Raw genomic sequence first — 23,956 nt, forward strand, 5'->3', positions numbered from 1 at the left:
TGCAGGGGGAGGAGCACTCCCAGGAAGGAAAGGAAATGTAAAATGATGTCCTTGATCCATCTTTGCTGTTTACAGAGATTTGCTTATACAAGTGGGTAAATATCTGGCTCTTGCAGTGGCTGAGCACCCCTGCTATCTGGTAAGAGAAGCAATCTCCCATGGCCAAGCACAGCAGTGCTCCACAGCATTGTTCATCCAGCAGAACGAGTTTTGTTTTGCTTTGCATGCTTAAATATTTGCCATAAAAGAGCCTTTCTCTTTGTACCAGGCAGGATACTGGGGTCTTGGCAACAGCTTGCATGGCTGTTCTCCATGTGACTGTGATATTGGTGGATCCCAGAACAACTTGTAAGTTAAAGTTCTTCAGGTTCTTCCTTGGTTTTAATTTTTATAAACTCTTAGGCTAGGTTTTCTGGTTAGGTTAATACAGTCACAGTACAGATCGGAAAATAGAATGTAGCAGAAATTTCATCATATACAAACAGTATAAAGTTGGGTAGAAATCTTGGAATTTTTTTTGTGGTGAGGGGATTTACCTACTTCCTTTGAAGCCAACCTTGAGTCAGGTTGAGCCAAGATGTTTTTAATGTGAAATATAAAACATATGCCATGAGAGAACCAGAGGCCCTAACATTATTAGAAATTAGAAGTAAGTTTGAGGTGACATTTTTAACCTAGCTTTCTACATCTACCTTAAATGCTAGATCTTTTTTTTCTGGCTCCTATTTAAAATGTATAATTTTAGAAGCAAGGCTGGTTTCAGTTGAGTTCTTCCAAAAGTCAGTTGGGCAGGGATCTTCACTACAGCTGTTAGACTTCAGATGGAGGAGCACACAGTCCAGTGGTGTAGAGCAGCTCCTTGAGAGGAGGTAAATCACCTGGTGTGTTAAATATGTGTGTGAGTATATGAAAACACTCCATATAACATCAAAGGTCCTGATCTCATGTCCTGCCTCCGTAATTGTGGGTGACAGACTATTAAGATTCATGATACAGTGTGATTCTTATAGAAAAAGATACAAGAAATGATACAGGAATAGACAGTAACAGATGCTCAGGAAACAAAAGGATCATTGCCTCAGGTATGGAACAGACAAAGACAAGCAGGTCATGGACTCTGAAGCCATGGAAAAGTAGCATTGAATAAATCCAGCATCAGAAACAGAGGAGGTGGGTGATAGCATGAAGTTTAGTAATGGAGGTAATCCAGCAATGGGAGAAATTAGGCAAAGGTGGAACAAGAGTGGGTCTGAGCTGTCCTCATGCTGTGAGGAGCCAGCTGTGCCCCACAGATGAGGACAGCAGTCCTCCCTTTACCAACTCGTCCCGTAGGTGCTCGCTGGAGGACGGTCAGTGCCAGTGTCTGCCCAACGTCGTGAGCCGCCAGTGCAACGAGCCAGCTCCAGGATACTTCTTTCTACCCCTGGATTATTATATTTATGAAGCTGAGCATGCAAAGCCCCTTCCTGGCTCTGCACCCTTGGTAGGTATTTGGCTTTTTAGGTGTTGTACTCAGAGGGGATCATTGCAGTGGTGACACGGGAGCCAAGGCTGAGGAGGAGATCCCTCACTTGGAGAGCAGCTCTTTAGCAGGAAAATGCAAAGCAAGTCCCTTGGCCATCATCAGTTTGTCTTTGTTTTTCATGGACATGACTATTCCTTAACTGTGGCTGTTAGAAAGGGACAGTCACTACAGCGTGGTGCCCTTGCTGCTTCTCAAGTGCAGACTGGTCCAGCGTGAATTAGAGAAATTAATTTAATTATTTAAATTAGTGGAAAGTGTTTGAGTTGCCAATAGCTCTCATGAAATGTTTTATTTCTGAGAATCTCCAACAAGGGAAGAATCAAATTACTTTCTGCTCCATTGGACTAATTCCTGCTGCCTTATATAAAAGCATTGATTGTAGCCTAATTTCCTCAAGAATTTGGCATCCATCTGTAATGTTTTTAGAAAAAATAATTATTTTTTTCCTCCTTCAGCATGGGGGTAGTTGTTCCCCATGCTGAGTGCAAGCCTGGAATGCATCCCTTCCTCTGTCTATGCTTTTGCTAACATTTTTTCTCTGGCATGCTGTACAGAAACTATAGATAAAGAATGAAAAAAAAAATGTTTATTTGCAGGTCGCATCCACAAATATTTTGCTCTAATCACAATCAGTAATTATCCTACAGTCCAATAATTAAATGGAAACCAGATGTCTGGGACATAGCTTATGAGGGAAAAGTGCAAGTTAATTTTAAGGGAATGAAGGAAAAAGGTTTCCAGCAGCTGCTGGGCCACAGTTTAGAGTTTCTCCCAGCAGAGAATAGATCTTGTTTTAAGAACGTGGATTTTCATTTAGTTTCTTACTGCCCTTCAACATTGTTGAGACAGTGCTGTTCTTCTTTTATTACTTCATAGGTTCAGCCAAGCACTCTCCCAAGGTGTGACATCTACTTCCAGAAGAAAGGCTATGAGTTCATGATTGAAAATGGAAAGATTGTGTTAAACAGGAACAAGAAACGATCTGTAAGAAAATCTGGACTGGAACAGGTAAATTAGCACTTGAGTAAATACTTAAGTTTACACCATATAATAAAATTTTATTTTGTAACAAAGGGCAAGGAAATGCCTGAGCACATGGGATTCACAGTCTTACACATTACAATCCTGACATAAATCAATTTTTTGGTACACAGTTGGGCTGGACATTTTATTATTCACACTGACAGGCTTGCTCTGCTTTGTCCAGTGCCTTTGTAGTCTCAAGTTCCACTAATTTTTGGAAAAGCCCTTATGAAAGGTAAATTTTTTTTTGGTTGCAAGACATTTCTAACAAGTTTACCAAGACATCAGCATGGTACCTCCTGCACTTAAATGTGGTCATTTTAAGTATTGATATTTATGTATCCAGCTAAAAATGAAAGGTCCAGCCACATATGAAATCACACTTAGTCTGTTTCAAGTTTGCAATGTGAATCTTTGGAGATGCCGATTATTCAGAGGTGAGTGGATTATTCTAGTCCCTCTTATTGCCGTTGCTGCAAAGTTATAGGAAACTTTTCTTTTCGTGTGACCTGAAATATCCTACCTTTGGGAGAATTCTTAGGTTGTCGATCTTGAGCTTGTTCAGAAAATGAGACTGACAGCTTAAATGAGTAAACAACGTGGCAAACATATTTCCTTTATTTTTTCTGAGTTTGTTTTTGTTGTTGCTATTTGGGCCTGTGTGCTGTTGCACATGTCAATGTGTCCTTGCAGGGTGCAGTGCAGTTTGGGCAGGACTCGGCGGTGGTGTTGCGGCAGCCCAGCGCTGGCCGGGCTGTCACATGGACAGGACACGGCTTTGCCCGTGTCCCCAGCGGGGCTGGGCTCAGATTTGCCATCAGCAATGTTCCCTTTGCCATGGACTTTGACATCACAGTTCGTTACGAGCCCGAGGTACTTGTGGTGTCTTGCGTGTCTTGTGATGTTGTGATAGTTTCAGAATTTATTGTGTGAATAACACGATGAGCAACTTGTCCAGTTCTTTATATCTAAAACTAAAATTGCTTGCATTTTCAACCAGTAACAAGTTACCTTACCAACCAAGTAATATGTCCTCCACTGACCCCTTTTCCACTCAAATATGAAAAATCAGCACTAAAAGTGTTTTCTAAGCATCAGCCAAGATGTCATCTTCTGAATGTTTCTCTTTTGGACCTTTTCCTGGACTAGACTTTTACTCAAAAATCAAACACATGGACAATGCAGTTCCTTTAAGACAAGGATGCTGTATTCCTAGCTGGGAATTTTGGGGCAGTAAAATGTGCACAGGCAGGAGTGGTCTGCATAGATTATTTATCCAGGCCTTTTGCAGGCATCCTGCCTCCCAGTTGTTCCAGCTGGACTCTGAAATGTGTGAAAATTATAGGAAAATAGCCAAATTACTATTTTTTGCTTGGAGAAGATTTCTCAATGATGATGACATGTCTAGGGAAATCTGTTCATCCAAATCTGATTAAACTCAGGTCCTCACCCACATCTTCAAAAACATAAGCAAGTGTTTTATTGGTACCAGCTTTTGCATATGACTTACTCTTCTACAGTTCTCTGGGACTGTCACACAACTCAAGATTTTCCTGCTTTCTATTGTATTCTGCTCTCTGACTGTTACTCTGAGGCAAAACAATCTCCTAGTGTCTTAAAACATGGGAACAATTTTTCAGTGGGCTGGCTTGAGGTAGATTTTTCTAAGGATTGAAGAGTCGGGTTTTAAATACTTTTGTTTCAAAGTCTTCCATGTTTATTATTTCTTATTAGATGTGTGAGAAGGCAGCTAATGAAGAATATCTCCAGAATAACACTGTGCTAAGAAAAGAAACAACTCCAGTAACTCTAACAGAGCTGTTTCCATTTGAACCAGCTGGGGTCCCATTTCCGTCTCTGCTTTTCATTAGCCATTTCAAATACAATGAATTTTTCACAAATAACGTTGTTTTTCGGTGCTGTAAAGAATAAAGAGAAAATCTGTTTTGTCACTGCAGCGTGCAATCATTCAGATGGCTTTCATTAATCCTTGCAAAGAGAAAGCAGGTTTTTCAGATACAAAATATAGCCATAATTTTTGTCTTTTGTTTATAGCTCTTGGAAGACTGGCTTGCAAGTGTTGCCATCCAGCCTGCTGGTATCTTGTCAGGTCAACACTGCAAAAACAAGGTCCTTTCACAGGAGCCACATGAGCTGCCTCTCCCAGCTGCCAAGAGGTCTGACTGTTGCTGTCTTTTTGCCTGTAGATCTTCCGTGTACAAATCATTTACTGAAGCACTGCGGAGCAACACATGTGTGGGAGAGTGGGAATATCAGAAACACATGTGTGGCCTTTTCTGTTGCTGGCACACCACAACACTACATAGGCTCTAAGGAAGAGTCTGATGCCCCAATCCTGTCTGGCAAAGGTTTGCCAAACCCAGGAGAGCAGGCTGAGATCCAGCTGGGGTTAGTCGCTGCTCTGGTGAAGAATCAACTGCAGCTGCTTCAGTATAGAAAGGAAATATTGACTTTAAGTCACTGTCCTAGTCTGTTTTCAAAACCAGCTGTTCAGCTTGGACCTGTGTAAAGGATAGAGAGAAGCTAAGAGGATGTGACCAATGTCTTGATCAAATAGGGGCAGGAAAGGATGAATATAAATAGTGAGTTGCAAACCACCTTGTTTGAGGTAGTAAAACCTGCCGTTTTCAGTTTAATCTCCCCAGGTTTAAATTGTGCTTGGTGAATCATCCAGCAGAAGTCCTGCCTCTTTCCCAAAGCCGGCAAACATGGGGCTGGCTGTGCTCCTCACAGCAGCACGGCTTGCTCCAGGCTGTAGGCATCAGATTGCAGGCACAGAGGGAAGGGAGAGCTTACAACATCCAGTTAACTTGCCTTGTTCTGACTCCTGGCTATAACTGTGCTTCATTTCTGCTAAACAGGATCGCAATTCTGCAAACTCCAGTCTGCCTGGAGCCGGAAACAGAATATTTTGTGGATGTGTATTTTTCTCAGCTCTCTGCCTCTGACAAAAAGGCAAAATCATTCATCTTGATTGACTCAGTGAGTAGTTCTGTCACAAGTCCCTTGAGGTTGTATTTATACAGCGATTTTTTTTACAGACTTATTAGAAGTATTTTTAAATAATCTATAGTGTGTTTTAGTAGAAATTCAGCTTCTGTTTTTCTCCATTGGCACTGTTTGCATATTTTTGTATGGAAAGTTTTACTTGTTGCATATAATGCATGTATCTCTATCTGTTGCTTATTATGAACACATAATAAGCTGATTAATTAATCAAAATCTGTTGCTGATTATGAACACAGACCATATATATATGCTGATAAAATACTGTGGCTATGGATATAGATTTGTGCAGCTCCTCATCACTTAGCTTTTTAAAAATATCTCTAATTTGTCAGGATCATGGATATTTTAAAATACGATATTGGAAAAATAAAATTAGTTGTGTACCTCCTGGGAATCAAGTCCAGATACTTCCCAAATTTCTATAAAGTCAGAAAATGGGTGTTGGTTTTGGGTCGTTCTCTTGAGAACAATATTTTTAGGTCTATTTCTCTAATTATTCCTGTAGAACTGGACATGGCAATGGCTGGCTATACTTGGACATAGAGCCTTCATCTGATTTTTCTCTATCACAGTAATACAAGTAAAAATTATGGCCAGGTACTGCTTTTGGAGTCACTAACACAGCAAGACCAGTCATGAGCATATATCAGAGGTCTTATTATAATTTTATTTTTTTAAGCATAGTCTCTCCTATTTGAAGGACTCAGGGAATGTTTAGGCCTTCAGAATAAATGTGAATTTAGATGACAGAATGGCACAACTGCAGATTTGGAAAACCAGTGCTCCAGGCCTCTGTCATTGCAATGGAAAGCACATTAGGAGAATGTAGGAAATTCTGGTTTTCAATATATCTAAGCAAAAATATTTTCTTTCCTCTCTTAACGACAAAGCTTGGACTTATTCCCAGAATCGGCTCTGTGGAGAATTTGTGCAGTGAAAAGGACTTAGATGAGTACCAGAAGTATCACTGCATTGAAATTGCATCTGAAGTTGTGCCTCACGTCCTGCCCGAAGCGTGCGCGCGGCTCATCGCCAGCTTGTCAGCCCGGATTCACAACGGCGCCGTGGGTGAGGACCAGCCTGCACAGGCAGCTCCTTGGGACAGCTTTCCCCTTCAGTTTGTAGGGTTTGTTGACAGTAGAGCTCAGCCTGCAGTGATGTAGAAGTGAAGCTGGTCAGCACGTGATATCCATGGATGGGCAGGGTATATCCCGCTGAACCCTTGAAACCAATCCCTCGCAGCCCCCCGGGGCTAGCTCAGCTTCTTGGGAGGCTTTGGGGGAATATTTCAGGGACAGGGCAGAAGATCCAAAAGAGGCTCTTACCTCCAGGATTGATCCAAGACGTTTATTCCAGGAGGGGAAACAAGGCAGGAGGCCCAGAGGGCAAGAGGGCTGGAGGGCAAGAGCCGGAGGGCAAGAGGAAGAAAGAGGAAGAACAGACCCTTATCAAGGCTCCTGCTCAGGGTGGGTGGCTGGACCTCATCCAGTTGGGTCAAGAAAGGAAGGAAGGGTCAAACTACATGGTTACAGGCTTCAGGGGTCCTGGGGAAAAGCCATTCCCCAGAGAAATTACAACAAACCCTCTGTGTGCTGCATGAATCTTGGAGTTCATCACTCCTGATGGGCTTCATGGCATGACAGGGACCATGGCAGTGATTTTGTGTCGTCTGAAAAGCATTTCAATCAGATGCCTTTACTATATGGCCGAGGCAGTAACTTTCCTACTTTTCTAGCTGCTGTAAAATGACAGAGAAGTTTCCAAGCCCTCTCTCTAGATGTTGTGGGCCAGCTGAATGCCTTGGTTCAGATTCCAGACATGATGGTACATAAGTTGGTGTACTGGAAGAGATTCACCAAGAAAACTTTGATGATATTCCAGCAAGAAGGCAGTGGCAGGTGGGGTTTGAAATTCTTAGGCAGCCTCCTGGACCCACCATGGAAAGATTAGCTGGGCTCAGGGAATTTCCCAGGTATTTGGCCCAGAGAAATGGAACTTCTCTGCACTTCCAGTAACAGGAGGGGCCTTTCTGGATAACTTTGGTGGCCAGCTTCTTTCAGGCAGCCTAGCAGCAATGCCTCCAAAGTGGCAGCCTCTGCTTGGATTGGGTGATTTTTAGAAAGGTTGATGCCTCACTCTAATATCAGGTGATGAGGTCACAGCTGTGAAACCAGTGAACCCCTCATTTAGGCTTGGGCTGTGCTAACTCCCCATTGGCCTGATGCCTAAAATGATGAGATTCTCCCAATGAAATGCGGCACTTTGGTTTTCTAGTGCTTTCCAGGGCATCCTGGGCAAACATCCTCTGTTGGTTAGCAGTGCAACAAGTTAGTCCAAGGTGCCTAGAAGGAAACAAACTGTACACAGATTCAGACTAAGTAATGTTTGCAGGTTATGTCCAGTGCCCCAGCTAGATGCAGGTTTATAGCAAACATTTCTAGACTTCAGGATGTCTCTATTTGGATATACACTTTGCTACTGCATTTCTGTCCTACCCCAAATGCGTGTTGAAGGCAGTGCCTTGAATGTGGCAACTGCAACACCAAGACTTGTGCTGGTGTCTGATACACCATCACCATTGATGCTACACCATCAAATGATCTAAACTATGCCCAGCAGCAGGTTAGTGAACCCCTGAGAAGAATAATCAAGCTCTTTTCTACCTATTTTAAGGTGTGAAATCTGCAGGCTGGTGAAAGCAGTAAAACTCTTTGACAACCAAGCTAGTTCTGATTTTCTTTTTCCTTGCCAGCATGTAAGTGCAATCCTCAAGGGTCGCTGAACGCCAGCTGTAGTAAACTGGGGGGCCAGTGCCAGTGCAAAGCCAACGTCGTGGGACGCTGCTGTGACACCTGCTCTGCAGGCAGCTATGGCTTCGGCTTCCACGGCTGCTACGGTGAGTGCCTTGCAGCCAGAGCCTCCACCAGTGCCACGGGCTGGCTCTTCACAAACACCCCAGTTTTTAGGGCTTTGAATATGTTTGCATTCAAACATTCGTGTGAAAAGGTGAAACAAACACCCTCAGCCCCCCGGGGCTAGCTCAGTTCCTTGGGAGGCTTTGGGGGAATATTTCAGGGACAAGACAGAAGATCCAAAAGAGGCTCTTACTCCCAGGGTTGATCCAAGACGTTTATTCCAGGAGGGGAAGCGAGGGCAAGAGAGCAAGAGGAGGAAGAACAGGGCCTCATCAAGGCTCCTGCTCAGGGGGGGTGGCTGGACCTCAGAAAGGAACCTCAAGAAGGGAAGGAAGGGTCAAACTACATGGTTACAGGCTCCAGGGGTCCTGGGAAAAAACCATTCCCCAGAGAAAACACAACAAAAAGGTTACGTGTGAAGCAATATAAAAAAAAAAACCCTTTCCGCGAATAACAAATTTCCCATCCCTGCTGCCTTTGCGCATCCTCAGCCGCGCTGAGGATGAGTTTGCCGGGCCGCTGTACGGACGGGGCTTTGCTCTGGGTGTTTTGCAGCCTGCCAGTGCCACCCGCAGGGCTCGCTGAGCGCGCTGTGCGACCAGGTGACGGGGCAGTGCTCCTGCCGGCGGGACGTGCACGGCCAGCGCTGCAGCCGCTGCCTGCCCGGCTATTTCGGCTTTCCCCACTGCCGCCCGTGCCCCTGCAATGGCCACGCCGAGCTGTGCCACCCTCGGACCGGGGAGTGCCTCGACTGCCGCGGGTTCACCGCCGGCAGCCGCTGTGAAAGGTCAGTTCTCGGGCAGCGCCGCAAAGCTCCGCCGCACGCTGCGGGTCTCCAAAATGCCCGTGTAGCTGGGGGCCTACAGCTCATCAGTGACCCGAACAGGAAAAATGTACCTAAACCAGGATAAAACTGGCTGCTGAATGTCAGGTGCCTGTTTCTTTGGAAAATGCACGTGGGGGATGCGCATGCAATGCCTGTGGGTGGACTGCAGGCAAGGCATGCAGCCAGCACTGCAGCAGCCTACCTGCAAGAAGGCATTTGAGACATGGCACCATGTACCTGGACATACAAAGCACTGTGTGTGGGATAAACTGACTCCTGCCAGCTCCCAAATCGCCAGCTTTCAAATTTCAAATTGAGCATAGGGCAAGCCAAGAGGATGGATATTGTGCTGAATACTCATTTTAATACCTGCAATTACCTCTAATGAGTTCACTAAGTAAATATGCCCGCTTTGTAGTTCCATATCACCAGAAAATTACTTTTCCCACACGTTCCAGCTCCATTCCACTGCTCCTCTTTTTTATTTTGTACGCTGGTAGCAGCAACACAGTTCAACATGGACATCAAAATTAAGTTTGTTTGGTTTGATTTGACTGGACCATACCTTGTGGTTCGTTCTTAAGAGGATTTCCTCATGAAACCTGTTGAGTTTTTCCTGCAGTGCTTTCAGACAATACTGTCTTTGGCTGTTCTACTCGTAGATGGCAAACAGATGAAAAATGGAACACTGAAACACTTTTTGCCCTGTGGCTTTGCAGGATCTCCAGACTCCAGGGGGAGGATAATCAGATAGCCAAGTCTTTTAGCCTTGCCTGTATATGTAGGGAGCCCCAAAAATCCCCACCAGTTCAGGGAACAGCACAGCTACCAGCACTTCGAAAGAGCCATTACTCCAGGTTTGCAGAACATGTCAGATGGAGCATGCCTCAATACACGTGTTGCATCTAAAATATGCAGTATTCTCTAAGTACTCTTAAGGAATAATTGCTTTTTTCCCCCTGTGCCAGCACTTTTTACTGTCATGCCAACCACTCTGTGAATGTGTCTGTATGGAAATAGATGAATATATGTGCTGATAGGTAAATATACAGAATTTTTATATGGCAGCTTTTAGCTGCCTATGCAGAGCATGTGTGATATGCCATATTATAATCATTTAGATTAAAATTATTCCAGAGTAGGTGAAAGTCTTCACAAACATTTCTTGAAAGGAAAACATACGTCTTTTTTTTTTTTTTTCCTTCAGGTTTTGAGAATGCAGCTCTGATTTTCTATTTTAGAACACTTCTGAAGCTTGATATATCTCTATCAGTTGATGGAGATAGCATTACAGTGATCTGAAATACTAATTTCAATATATACATATAAATTGACCCACCTGCATGTAGCTCTTGACAATTTGTCCTGTTTGTGTCGACTGCTTTGGCAGGTGCATGGATGGCTATTATGGAAACCCTCTAGATGGAGAACCCTGCCACCCATGCAGGTGCCCAGGGACACCTACAAGCAACAGGTATTTTGCACATTCCTGTTACCAGGACTCCCAGACTGCACAGCTTGTCTGTAATTGTCTCGAGGGATATTCAGGTATGAAGCAAATAAAGACTGGTTTTGATATTATTAAAATTAATGTAAGACAAAAAAAATTATCATCTTCCACCTGTCACATGTTCAGAAATGTCAATTTCTGGTAATGCTAATAAAACAGATAAGAAGAATTAGCACTGAAGTTTGCTGAAATTATGCAGTTAAGTTCTGACTAGGAAGAATGGGAATTGCGCAGTTAGCATTTTAAAAAGGGATTCACCAATGTGGAAGTCATTAATTCACCAATAGAGAAGTCATTAATTATTCTGATGTCACTCTCTGGAAATCTCCTCCTTTCCAGAGGCATTGTGTTAATCTGGTGGGGAGAGGAGGGGAGAACTGCAGTTGCTTGTTACCTCTGAAAAAGAAGCATTGCAAGCCCAAATGGGAATGACTAGGGCATCAAAAAGAGCTGATAAGATTTCCTAACCAGAGGAAGTCTTTCCCCATATAGAGGAAACTCTTTGACATTATGCCTTAAAGTGACTGCTTCATGGTTCAAATGGTCACTTTAGAAATGGGGTTTCTATTCTCAGCTGTCTCAAATGCAGATATTTTTGCAGCAAACGGATTCCTCATTTCCTAAGATCTTGTTGGCTTAGGTTGAATTCCTGAAGGGAAAGCTGAAGATATTTCCCTTCCCTTGGGCATTAGAAAGATCTCCTCTGATGAAAACAAAGCTTTATGGGAAGCACTGCTGAAAATTAAACCAATTGCTGTCTTTACTTAGGCAAGGTTCCTTTGTAAGTCAAGAGTGGTTTTGCTTAAGTAATTGCTGTAGGGCAAAAATTATTCATTTTGGAGACTTCTGTCCTCACAAATCACTGTACTCCTCAGTTTTGGACTTCATTGCTCCTGCTCCTTTCCAGCAAGACACTTGGTCACCTTTGCTGCAGTGGTCTCACTTTCTCCGAGACTGAGAAAGGCTCTGGGTCCTGAGGAGCACAGTGAAGGAACAGAGCCCTTGGCTGAGGATGAACCAGCCTCTGTGGTTCCAGAAACACCAGTCTGGGTTTTCAGTCTCAGCCCAGAATGGTTTCTGAGATGCAGAGGTAACACCCAAATCAGGCAGGCATTGAGACGAAATGCAGGAATGGTTGTAATGCCAGCAAGGACAGAACATCAGACTTCATCTGAACTCCTGTGTACCCCTCACCCTCCAATGCTGCTGTTGAAGTGAAGGGCCAAGGAAGTCCTGCAAATATGGCTAACCCTGACTACTGCCATTGAATGGACTTTGATAGAAAAAGATGTTTGGAGCTGTTGTATGATGGGGAAGCCATTGGCTCTTACTGAAAGGACTTCCTTGGTGTAAACAACTTGGGATGAGAAGGGTGCATTTCCATCAGATTTCAGTGGGGAAGTTATAATTTAAACTGATCAGAGAATTATAGGGAAATGCTCTCAAACAGGTGGATATTTTCCACTGGAAATGTGCATTTGAACGGACAGTCTGAATCTTTTAATAATATTACTGGAAATTACATGTTTCACTTGAATTCCCATCAGCCAGCAACATTTTTACCTTCCTCTGGCAGGCAATCAGTGTGATGAGTGTCCTAGTGGGTTCTACAAAAACCCCAACAGCCCTGGGCTCGACTGTGCACCGTGTCCCTGCAATAACAACATTGATTTGACAGACCCAGAGTCCTGTAACAGGGTCACAGGGGAATGCAACAAGTGTTTACACAACACCCACGGAGCAAACTGCCAGTTCTGCAAACCAGGTTATTTTGGCTCAGCCCTCAATCAAAGCTGTCAAAGTAAGTAGCAGCACTGCAACTGTGTTTTATTACAAAGAAAATGTTTTTAAAAAATAGGCTATAGGGAAAGGCTAGACCTTGGAGGGAGGACAAAACTAAAGCATGCAAATAGAGAAAAATATAAGAATCACAAATATATTTCTCTATTTACTAAATATAAATATATCAGTGATACAGATAACATGGCATCTAATTAAATTCTTTGTCATCTGAGTCTCATTAAATCTCATACTGAATATCACTCCTAGGAAATACTCATTTGTGAAATGAAAGCACTACTCTGTTAGAAAAATTAATGTGCATTCAGCTTATTCAGGAAGGAATCAAAAGTAAAGAAATCAGTGATAATTGTTTGTCCATGTTGCTGGCTGATGCCAGCTAAGCTCAGTTAGAGCTCAGTTAACCAGATGATCCCTTGCTGAACTTCCTGCCTTACCAGTTGTTTTCATTAAGTGGCTAGAATGAGAGCATTCAGACAATTTAATAGATTCCATGAGAACATGTCAGTAACTCAGCACTTTGAACAGAAGAGTAGGAGTGTAAGGAAAGGCAAGGAAGGCTTCTTCCCATTTTTTCTCTATACTCACTTTCACAGATGGGCCTGATTGAGATTTAATTTTTATGGACAAGTTAATTATAAGTATTGTTGAGAAACTGTTTTTCTGAGGAATCTCTAAAATACAGTCCAGGCACATTCCTCGTTCATTCTTGGAAGATGTGTGTTAGAAATTCTTAAGCAAGAACTTCTGGCTCCTCACAAGGAAGGTTTCTTATCTTACTTGGCTTACTGGGGATTCCCATGCTGGATAATGCCTACTGTAAATCAGCTTATCCTTACCCAACATATTTAACATTGCATTCTAATAAGATTCAAAATTCACTGAGCCTTCACCAAGGCTTCACTGAGGCTTCACTGAGCCACTGAGTTTTTGTGCCTGTATTAAAAGTGTTGAACATTCTCAGTCAGTTTTCTCAAAGCCATATATAGGTTATTACAGAAAGACAGGTAATATGCATGACATTAAACACCTTCAAGGTCACTAAAAGGAAACCTACAGTGTGGGCTTTATATCCATCTCTGATTGTCCATCAGCTGCTGTATTAGTGCCTGCTGTAGTAATTGCTCTTCTTTTTCCAGGCTGCACGTGCCATCTGGCAGGTGTTCACCCTGCCATGTGCCCAGGGGGGGATGCAGCCTGCCTGTGTGACCCAGCCACAGGAGCTTGTCCCTGCCTGCCCAATGTGCTGGGTGCCACCTGTGACCAGTGTGCCTCTGGCTACTGGGGCCTGGCTAGTGGGAATGGATGTCAGACCTGTGACTGCGATCCAAAAAACTCCCAAAGCAACCAGTGCAACCAGGCAAGAAAATTACTCTGCTTTCCAGGAATCAGGGTGCTGGTGTTTTGACATGGCAAAGTGGGGACTGTCTTATAAATGGGGATTGCTTTTTTGTCATATTCCCTGAAAACAAACAAACAAACAAATCTTTGGAAGTTTGTAGTTGGTGCAATCACATTCTGAGTCATTAAATCAAAAGTGTTTTTTCTGATTATGTGGCTTTGCATGTTGGTCAGCAATTTCTCTTTGCATGTTGTTTCTTTGTCAAGTGGATCTTAGAAACACTTTGTAAAGGAAAAAACAGCCTCATAAATATGCATATAAGGAAGAAGAAAATCCAAGCTTGGACCCTAGACTCTTATGAGTATTTTTTGAATGTTTATTTTGATAAAGTAGCAGCTGTGGCCATTACATTAATCATTCCTCATTTATTGTACTGCTAGAGTACCTTTTCTCATCTTCAATTTCTGTGTACATTTTAGGGCTAGAATGTAGAAAAAAATAAACAGCATTTTAGAATAGAGAGGTGAAATTGTGGTCCAACAATTTCCCAAAAATTGCTGAGCCGACAGCAATTTTGCCATTGACTTCAGAGCATCAGCAGCTTAACCAAAAGTCTTGCTGATGTATTTGCACATTTTTATTTCAATATGCTCTCTGTTTGTTCCAGTTTATTCAGTAGATTTATTATTTTTTATAGCAAATTTTGTTCTTGACCTCAAAGAACTACTAGCAGTTATCAAAGTTGTAATTTTGGGAGTTTAATAGCTCAATTACAAAATTTTTTTTCTAGGGCAATGTGCATAATATACCCTCAAGATTTTCAGTTACAATTAATATATTGTGTAATTTAAAGTTGAAATGTTAAGATGAGTATTTAGATGCAGCAAAAATAAAAAATAAGTCTGCTTTGCCAAGGAAAATAATCCTCTCAGATCATAGTCAGAGGATGAGTTCTCAAACAGCATCAGCAGACTGCATCATACAAATCTCTGACATTAGCAAAGTAAAGCCATTTCTCAGAGTGCATTTTGTTTTCAGGACCTTCAGGAGGAAGACAGGAAAGTTGGCCCAGTACTGTGTAAGCCATGGTGTTCAAAGACTGTGGGCCAGCAGTGTTACTGCAGTTCTTGTACAGCTGAAATAATGTACATCCAGCTCTATGACTCTGCTGGAAGTTATTCACTCCTAACTGTCTTTACAGCTGACAGGCCAGTGTCCATGTAAGCCAGGTTACAGCGGGAGATGCTGTAATGAATGTGAGGAAAACTACTTTGGCAATCCCCAGGTGCACTGCGTTTGTAAGTATTATTAAGTGGGACAACTGGATTAGAAACCGCCTCAACATAAGCATTTATCTTTTATATAGAGAGGGGAGAAAGGGCATACATGTAGAGAAACAGCCTCTTATATGTTTGTGTATATGAAATGGATAAGTGTTTATATATTTATATTGTTATTTCAATGGTTAAGATGGAAGTCAGAGATGAAGGAGAGTCACTCCTGTGCACTCCACCTTGCTCCGAATCAAACACTGGTTTGCTTTTGTTACCTTGAAATGCACCTTTTTCATGCATTAATCCCACAGAAAAGGAACAAGTGGATGTAACCTGCTGTTCCTTCCCTTGCAGCGTGTGAGTGTAACCCGGAGGGGACCCGCCAGCCCACGTGTGACAAAGCCACCGGCGCGTGTCACTGCCGTGCTGGTGTCACCGGCCGGCTCTGCGACCAGTGCGGCCGCGGCTTTGAGAAGGACTTTCCCTCCTGCCATCAGTGTCATCTTTGTTTTGATCAGTGGGACGCTGAAATTGCTGCTCTTGCTCAGACTGTCAAGGGGTTAATGAGGTTTGCAGCAAAGCTGGAAGACAAAGGAGGACGGATGCCCAGCTGTGACATGCGCTTCAAAACCTTTGAAGATGCCATTTCTGAAGCTGAACACATTTTAGGACATCCTGTCCTTTCACTGGAGGCCCTTTTGAGCATCAGAGATTTTCAGGGCTACCTTCAGTAAGAGCTAGGTTGCTCCTGAAAAAATCCCTTGGCTAAGAAACTGTCTTCCCCGGAGTCCACCAGCCATCCCTACATATCAAGTCCCACTTCGGATCAGCACACAGATGCTGGTCTACTAAGTCACTGTTTTCAGTAGATCTGTAAACAAAATCATCCTTAATAGATGCCTAACCCACACAGACATACACTTAAGTGCTGGAATTTTCCAGTTCATTCTAAGGGTTTTCTAAATAGGCCATACAATTAAATGTTTCTGCTTATTTATAAATTTATCTCTTGCCCTCTAAAATATTTTGTAACCCAGTTCTAGTTTAAGAACAATCTGGTCTGACTTCTGCATAACTGTCTTTTCCCCTTCAGACAAAAAGTTGCACAGATGAATCCCCTTCACAGTTTGCTCTTTGAGTTTCCTGATCTTAACAAGAACATAGAGGATATTGGAGAAGAAGCCAACCTAGTGTTCAAACTTCTACAACAGAAAATACATCTGCATCAAAGTTTTCAGTACCTGAACTTCAAAGGTAAGCCAGCAATGAATTAAGATGGATGGACATTTTCCCTGAAATTTCGGAATGCTTTCTCATCATTAAACCATGCAACATTTCAAAGATCCCTAGATTTTAGCTTCCTATGGTAGCACAAAAATGCTGACACCAACAACATTTTATACAGATTTTCCAAATTCTCTTTTCTCTTAAAATACTGTCATTTCTAGCTTCCCAAATTTCAGATGTGTGTGCCAGGGTCACATCAGTCAGGAATCTCATAAATCCAAATGCTTACATCAGGATATAAAAGAAACACACTTTCAAAGTACAGACTCACATACAATAGAACAGCAAAGGATTCCTCCCCCTCCATGTCTGACTCCTCTTGCTCATAGGAATACTTAAAGAATCTTGTTCAAGAATGGCTTGTTTAATTAAAGCATAGTGTCATAGTGCAGCTTCTTGGTGTTCCCATGGGAAAATACTTGACTTTATGTGGGACAGAAGTAGCTCTCCATCATCAAAAAATGGGAAAGCAAAACTGAGTTCCTTGGCATTTTTGAAAGAATTACATCCTCTGTGCTTAGGTTAAGTGTAGTCTCCATCAGCTGCTAATAGCTGTAATGATGATGTCCCACACTGGTTTCTGAAGAAAAATGGAGATGTATCAGGCATGGACTTAAACAGATGCTAGACCACCCACAATGGCAGGAGATGGTCAGCAGAAGCCTCTCCAAAGAGATGGCTGCAACAATGTGAACCCCCAGAAGACAGGGTGCTCACCACAGAAGACACAAGCAATGCACTCCCACTTACAGTTCCTCTGTGTTTCATTCAGGCAAGAAAAACTTGGCCCAGGCAAGCTTGGGTTTTTTTGTTGTTTAAAAAAGAAAAAGAGGAAAAGTCAACAAAATGCGAAGTGGAGGGAATGGAGGAGAGGAAAAGAGGGATTTAGGTCTCCCCTGCCCTGTTGTACTTGGCAGCCCCCTGGAGCAGCTCCTCAGCTCAGGTCCCTCTGCAAGCAGCCAGCACAGCTCTCCCAGGCTCTGCTTCTCAATCCAGCCAAGCCTTGCACAGACTGAGACAGGCAGAAAGGCAAAGAAACAATAAATCCCAGGGAGGTCAGTGGACGCAGAGCTGAGGCATCCATGGTGCTCTCTGGTCACATTCCAAACCCACTTTTCTTTTGGCCTCTGGAGATAGACAAACAGCCCTATAAAAAGCACATGGGAGTCTGGGGAGGGGAAGACCTTGAATTTAAGATGAATTTCCTATCAAGGCCGCAAATATTCATTGGTTCTGCTACCAAGCATCTAATACCACAAAAATAACATTTCCCTCAAGATAACCAGCTTTTCTGATACGCAGGAGAGACTGGCTCCTCACTCCATCTTCCTTTCAGACCAGCAGCATATCCTATATATGGCTCTGTCTGCTTTTTCATCCCCTTTTTGCTGAGGTAGAGCAGGATATGGCCACATACATCATCTGGGGCACATCTGGCACTTGTGCCCTAGACACACAAGGAGAACGAGCTCCTGCCTACGTCTCTTTGCAGAGAATCAGGAGTCAGAGTTTTCCTCACGGCTATTTGCAGCTAGATGACATGGAAACAGCAATATCTAATGATAAATTAAAACCATTGGAAAACCCAAGACACAAGTGTCCTTAAAAGAATGTTTGCAGTCTGTGAGATCTCATTAAATTATGGCTTTCCTGCACTGGCCCCCAGCTCTGCAGCTGCTGAGGTACAGTAATGCAGTGAGAGAAGCTTCTTAGGCTGTAAATCAAGCCTGGGCTAAGACACTGTGTTTAATGCAAAGGAACTTGGAATCTCTACAGCTCCATCAAAAACCAAATGTGGAAAACACATTTAGGCCACTTAATGGAGAGCTGAACCACTGTGAAATATTCCTGCAATGGAATCGTTGCACAGAAAAAAGTCTCTGGCTTAGATGAGGAGTTCCAGCAGTCTCTTGCCAGGTATTTTGTATTAAGAGCTAACTTTAAACTGTATATTATTTCCAAGAATTACAAGATAAATAAATAGCCCTGGTTCCACATGATAACTAAACATTGTTCAGCTTCAATCAAAGCACAGCCAAGGGCTTTAGAGCCTGAATCAAAGCACACAGGATTTGAGTGTCTTGTCTTTGACTTCAACTAGTAACTGAGTCAGTTACCAGCACAAAGAGAGATGTTAATCAGAGACCTCCAATACATTTTCACTTTCACATCAATTCTGGCTCTGGTCATATTTCTGCCTAGGAATCTGGGGACAAATCTGGGCTCTCTGGAGATCTGGGAAACCTCAACAGCAGCAGGAACAGCTTTAAATTATGTGTGTTGCAAAAGGCCTGAATCCTTTTCTCAGGCTATTAATCCACAAAAAATGTAATATTCTCCAACCCTTTTGAGCCTACTTAAGGGAAAGCTTTCACTAACCAAACAAGACTCTTGCTGGAAAACATTTTTTGCCTGGCCTATGAGCTTATCGTGGAAGTGCTTTTTTTTATGCATCTGTCCTGAAACTGGATTTTCCAGAGACAAAAAAGCCCTCATATATTCCCATTTGTAATGTCAGTTTTGGTCTCAGTCTAGCAGACCACTTAACTCTTGGGTGTTAAGTGCTGAACAGAAAGGACCAATGCTTTCCTGACTCACAATCAGGGAGCTGATCATTTCATGACAACTGGCAGAAACAGTTTTCCTGCCTAAAACATAATAAATGTCAGGAGCTTTTATCCAATCAACAATGGCAGCAATGCATGAGCTACTGATGAATGCAGATCAGTAGCAGTTAGTGCCAATAATGGGATCTCCTTCATACTTTTGTCTATTCTTTTGCCTTCTCAAGCATCCTATGGATGCTTGGCATCCCTATGGATGACATAGGAACCACCATACATTCATCTAGTTTAGCAGGTTTTATGAGCATCCATAACTATTTCTATTTGGCAACTGGATAAGTAAAGGATTAAAAAGCTTTGCTGAGAAAATGACAGTTCCTGTCCTGTCCTACCCAGTGAATTCACAATCAGTGAATTGTTGTAACTCAACAATTGTCCAGAATTCAAGTAAATGCACAAACAGAAGGCAACCAAATGCAGTTGGTACTAAACCCTGTTCTGTTGGTACAGAGGCTGTCAGCAACATTAGGAAACACTCTGAAGTATCACAGCTGGCAGAAGAGAAGAGCAGGGGAACAGTCCCTGTTGTTGGACACTCAGAGTACACCAGGAACGATGCACTCGCTATGTTGGACCATCAGGTCCTAAACGCAAGCAATGTGCTGCAGCAGCTCAGAATGATCAAAAGCCCTGGCATCCAAAACTTGAATGAAAAGGTAGGTGCTGTGGATTTTGAATGAAAGCTTAAAAAAAAAAAAAAAAAAAACCAAACAAACTCTTTTTTTGATGTTGTAGTAGGTTTTATTTTAAAAGGTTGCTCACATGCATTTTTAAGTCTGGAAAATGGCACTTCCTTGCCACAGCCATGCAATCACATCAAAACCAGATGCACTTCCCAGCTGTAGATACTTCCAGTCTTTTGGAAGCCATTGTTCCCAGTATAAGGAACTGTTTAAGTACTCTCTAGTCTGAAGAGGACACCAGAGTAATTTTGGAAAGATTAACACAAACCTCCTCCATGAGGAAGTTAAACTAAGCAAAGTAACTTTGTCCTGGAGTGGGTGAGGAGTGCTCACATATCCTTTGTGTCACCTCTGGGAAAGAGGGGGATTTCTGTTCTTCTGCAGGGCAGAAGTAAATACCTGATAGTACCAATTCATGACAAATCTGGAAGAGATTATCCACCTAAGCCTTTAGGATATCTGTGTCAAAATACATGGAGGACTAGACATGGCACCTGGTTCTGTTAGAAGTTATCTGGATCCTTTAGAAGAAGCCATTACCCATGGGCTGGATATAGTTAGGGAACAGTTTCAGCCCTTTTGCTAAAGAAGAGTGAAGCAAGGGTCTTACTGCAACACATGGAGCCTAACAAATGGCTCCTGCAAGGACGTTCAGAGCCATGGGCTGCTTTGCATCCTTCAAATCAGGGGAGAGTGACCTGTAACTGCTTGTGATACCCATCTTTATAAGGACCAGATGCTGTGTCTTAGGGAAAATCCCATCCTATATTCAATGTTCATAAGATGTCAAACGTCTTCCTTCCCTCAGGAATGTATCTCAGGCCCCCAGAGGAGTCTAGCATAAACATCTTTCTTCTTGCAGATCTGTGGTATTCCAGGAGACCAGCCATGTGCCACAGCAGCCTGTGGGGGAGCTTTGTGCCAGGACAGTCATGGACTAAGGCAGTGTGGTGGCCCAGACTGCACTGGAGCTCTTCCTCTCTCCTCTGAGGCCGTCAGGAAAGCTGAGGAGACTGCTGTGTTGCTAAATAACTTCACTACTCAGCTACAGGAACCTGAGAATCAGGTGCTGTATATCAAACCTACATTTGTTCAGTGAAATGGATGGAGGATGAGATTTGGGAGGTCACAAATCTGCAAAAACTCACCTGCTCTTTGGACAAAGAGCATGACATAGTGATGGATTCTGTCCCAACATCATAGTTCTGTCATGATTCAGTACCAGGTGCCAGCCCCACCAAGAGGTTGGCTTTATCTAGATCTTCCTCACAGCTGCTAAGATTTCAAAACCCATGTGTCTATGGGAGTGGGCAGTTTCAGGCTAGTTTTGTCTACATTTTTACTGGGAAAGATTCAAATGGCACCATTTGTCAGTAGCCTGACATGCTTATTGCAATGGGATTACTGCTGTGCATGGCAGTAAGCTCTATTTGTACAACTGCCTGCTACTCTTATGTTTGCCAATAAATTACTTCTGAAAATAATTTCAAGATGAAGCTTTTCTGCCCCCAGTAATGTTTAGGAGGACATCAATTAGTCGACTATACTGCACAGTAGCAGTGAAAAATTCAGGCTAAGTGTGGCCAATGCAACATATGCCAAGGAAACAAAACAGACAACTCCCAAAGCACCAGTAAAGAGTTTGTTCTTATTAACAGTCAGAGATGATGCCCGTTACAGTTATAGGCAAATCACATTTTCCAGCAGAAATTACATTCTGCTGTGGCTTCGTCGTGTCCCTGCAGGATGCTTGGGCATCCATTTCCTCTTTTTGAAATGCACGAGGTACCGCACCCCGCCGTGAGGCTGGGAAATGAGCACTTGGGGCAGCGCCCTGGGGCTCCAGGACACGGAGCGGCGGCAGCCAAAGGCAGCCCCGCTGCCGGGACATCGCCTCCGGGGCGTGCAGCATTTCCCGGGGTAACAGGACAGAACTATCTGGGGGCTTTTCAGAAATAAAAACATCGGCGTTTTTCTCATTGCATGGGGAAAGACCAAATCTCTTCCCTCTGCAGACCACAGATGTGCCCAAGACATTCTTGAAGGCAAAGCCCCTACCAAAGAAAAGTACTGTTGGAATTTGATAATTAATCTAAAGTTCTCATTTAAAATATCAAGAATACTAATTTAGTGGCGAAATGTAACTTTTAGAGAAAAGCCTTGAACTGTACCTTCCTTGTATCCTCTTAAAGTGTATTTTTAACAGCAAGTCCAATATGAAATGACAAATGGAATTACATTTTCTGTAATCAGATCTGAACCTGGTAAGATCTGCTCAGATCTGAATCTGATCACTGACATGATACAGTACTGCATTATCATTTTAGAAACAGAAGGGGCTGTGGTTTAGCAGGGGCTGCAGAGAGAAAAAATACTTGCATTAGTATTTTTCTGAGGCCAGATGAAGACCAAGATGTAGCAGCTTCTGAAGTTCCCCAAAGGGGTCTCCTGCTACTTTCCAAAGCCACATCAAGTGATTCCAGCTGAGGCTTGGATCAAAACCACCTTTGTGTCAGAACCCAACTTGCAAAGCAATGACAGATAACCTACAGAAAATGGCATTGCTGTTTCTAATAATATTTCCAGGTTGAAAGCATTAGAAAGATGGCAGAAGACAGCAAACTGAAAGGCTCACAATTTATTGGACAACTGGAGATGGTTATGAATCAAATTGAAGTTGATGGAGAGATCACTAAGGAGTTCATCCAAAAAGTGAAAGACTTCCTGTTAGGTAAATATGCAATGTTCTTTTTGACTCGTTTTTCATAAATATTTCATTAAAAATATTCCAATATTATCCAGCATAGTAGACATCCAGAACATGATTGAGCTGTGTATGCATAAAATTTCTCATCTATCTCCTGAGCTGTGCAAACTTTTTCAATCCCTTTTTTCTAGGGCTTCTTTCTCCCAGGTAACAGCTCTTTGTATCAATCTTACAATATATCTATTACATTCTGATTATCATCTTTTATTACTATGTTTAATTTGAAGTAACTCCCTCTGATCCTGGTTTGTCTGAGTAAAGGACTACTAAGATAATTTCATACAATATATAATGGCCAGGCATGTCCAATGCATCCTCAAATTGTTATTCCAGGCCCATAAATAGAGGCTCTCAGTAGGGAGCGTGGGAATCAGGACACATCCCACTCCATAAAGCTGTAACTCAAGGAATCAAAGGCTTCTGGTAGAACTTCACAGCTCTCATAAACAAAAAATAACAAAACAACCATATATACCCTAAAAATTGTCCACTCTCGGGATTGCAGAAAAATGCTGTAGGAAGCAGATCCTAAATTTTTTTACCAGATGCACATCAAAGGGTTCAGATGTGACAGGATTTTCTTCAATCTCTTCAGTGTAGCTGATCTGATAAATCTTTATGGATTGCAGTCTTTTGGCATTCATACCTCTACATCCAAATGGGAGCAAGGGCAGAGGACAGAGGATTTCTTTGGTTCGGAAAAATTTACAGTATTTTATTGAACTGGAAGATTTAGGTCCATTTAATTCCTTAAAAGTCTCAGATTTTTATTGATAGCCACTGCAAATTCCATCTTTCACTCTTCTTTTATGTCTCTTAGTAGACATACAGCATTTATTAACAATTATAAAGGATTTTTTTCAAATCTTTGTTTTGTTAATTGAAGCGTAAGAACAGGAGAAGCTGAAAAGCATACAGTTACATTAAATCTGCTGTACTCAACATCGATGTTAATGGTGATTTTGGATTAATATATTTTTACAGAAAATAGCTCCCAGGAATGCACTACTGTTTGCACACTAAATGTCATCTATTTAATTCTTGCTGACTTTCTCTGGAGATTAACACAACCATTTAATGCATCTCAACTGCTTTATCACACAAGGTCTTGTCTATAAATGGAAGTGAGCAGAAAACAAAACTGATGTTGTGACTTTTCAAGGCATTGACTACTCTAACTGTGTGTGCTTCTGCCTCTTGGCAAGGACAAGCTCATTTGTAATGGGAGTTGTCAAAATATGCTTTTTTTTCTATTGTAAATTCCCATTCTGTGCAAGTCTGACCCAAGTTCCCTCTGCAGCTTAGCCTTTCTCATTAACCAGCAAAGAAACCACTTTCTCAATATTGTGG

The 23,956-nt window shown here is 42.5% G+C and overlaps 1 protein-coding gene across 1 annotated transcript in view; it reads left to right on the top strand.

The window, feature by feature from the left end:
• The window catches only part of LAMB4 (laminin subunit beta 4), a 40,534-nt gene that overhangs the window by 11,974 nt on the left and 4,604 nt on the right, over positions 1 to 23,956 (top strand). Inside the window, exons 12-29 of the mRNA XM_066318645.1 lie at positions 269 to 348; positions 1,333 to 1,483; positions 2,402 to 2,533; positions 3,242 to 3,421; positions 4,604 to 4,725; positions 5,431 to 5,551; positions 6,469 to 6,646; positions 8,331 to 8,474; positions 9,049 to 9,280; positions 10,710 to 10,867; positions 12,406 to 12,630; positions 13,769 to 13,989; positions 15,173 to 15,269; positions 15,600 to 15,975; positions 16,339 to 16,499; positions 19,607 to 19,812; positions 20,702 to 20,905; positions 22,426 to 22,570. Coding sequence (XP_066174742.1) covers positions 269 to 348; positions 1,333 to 1,483; positions 2,402 to 2,533; positions 3,242 to 3,421; positions 4,604 to 4,725; positions 5,431 to 5,551; positions 6,469 to 6,646; positions 8,331 to 8,474; positions 9,049 to 9,280; positions 10,710 to 10,867; positions 12,406 to 12,630; positions 13,769 to 13,989; positions 15,173 to 15,269; positions 15,600 to 15,975; positions 16,339 to 16,499; positions 19,607 to 19,812; positions 20,702 to 20,905; positions 22,426 to 22,570 — 3,133 coding nt within the window. The remainder of the gene's footprint in view (positions 1 to 268; positions 349 to 1,332; positions 1,484 to 2,401; positions 2,534 to 3,241; positions 3,422 to 4,603; positions 4,726 to 5,430; positions 5,552 to 6,468; positions 6,647 to 8,330; positions 8,475 to 9,048; positions 9,281 to 10,709; positions 10,868 to 12,405; positions 12,631 to 13,768; positions 13,990 to 15,172; positions 15,270 to 15,599; positions 15,976 to 16,338; positions 16,500 to 19,606; positions 19,813 to 20,701; positions 20,906 to 22,425; positions 22,571 to 23,956) is intronic.

Source organism: Sylvia atricapilla, chromosome 5, assembly GCF_009819655.1.
Source record: "Sylvia atricapilla isolate bSylAtr1 chromosome 5, bSylAtr1.pri, whole genome shotgun sequence".
Taxonomy (NCBI): Eukaryota; Metazoa; Chordata; class Aves; order Passeriformes; family Sylviidae; genus Sylvia; species Sylvia atricapilla.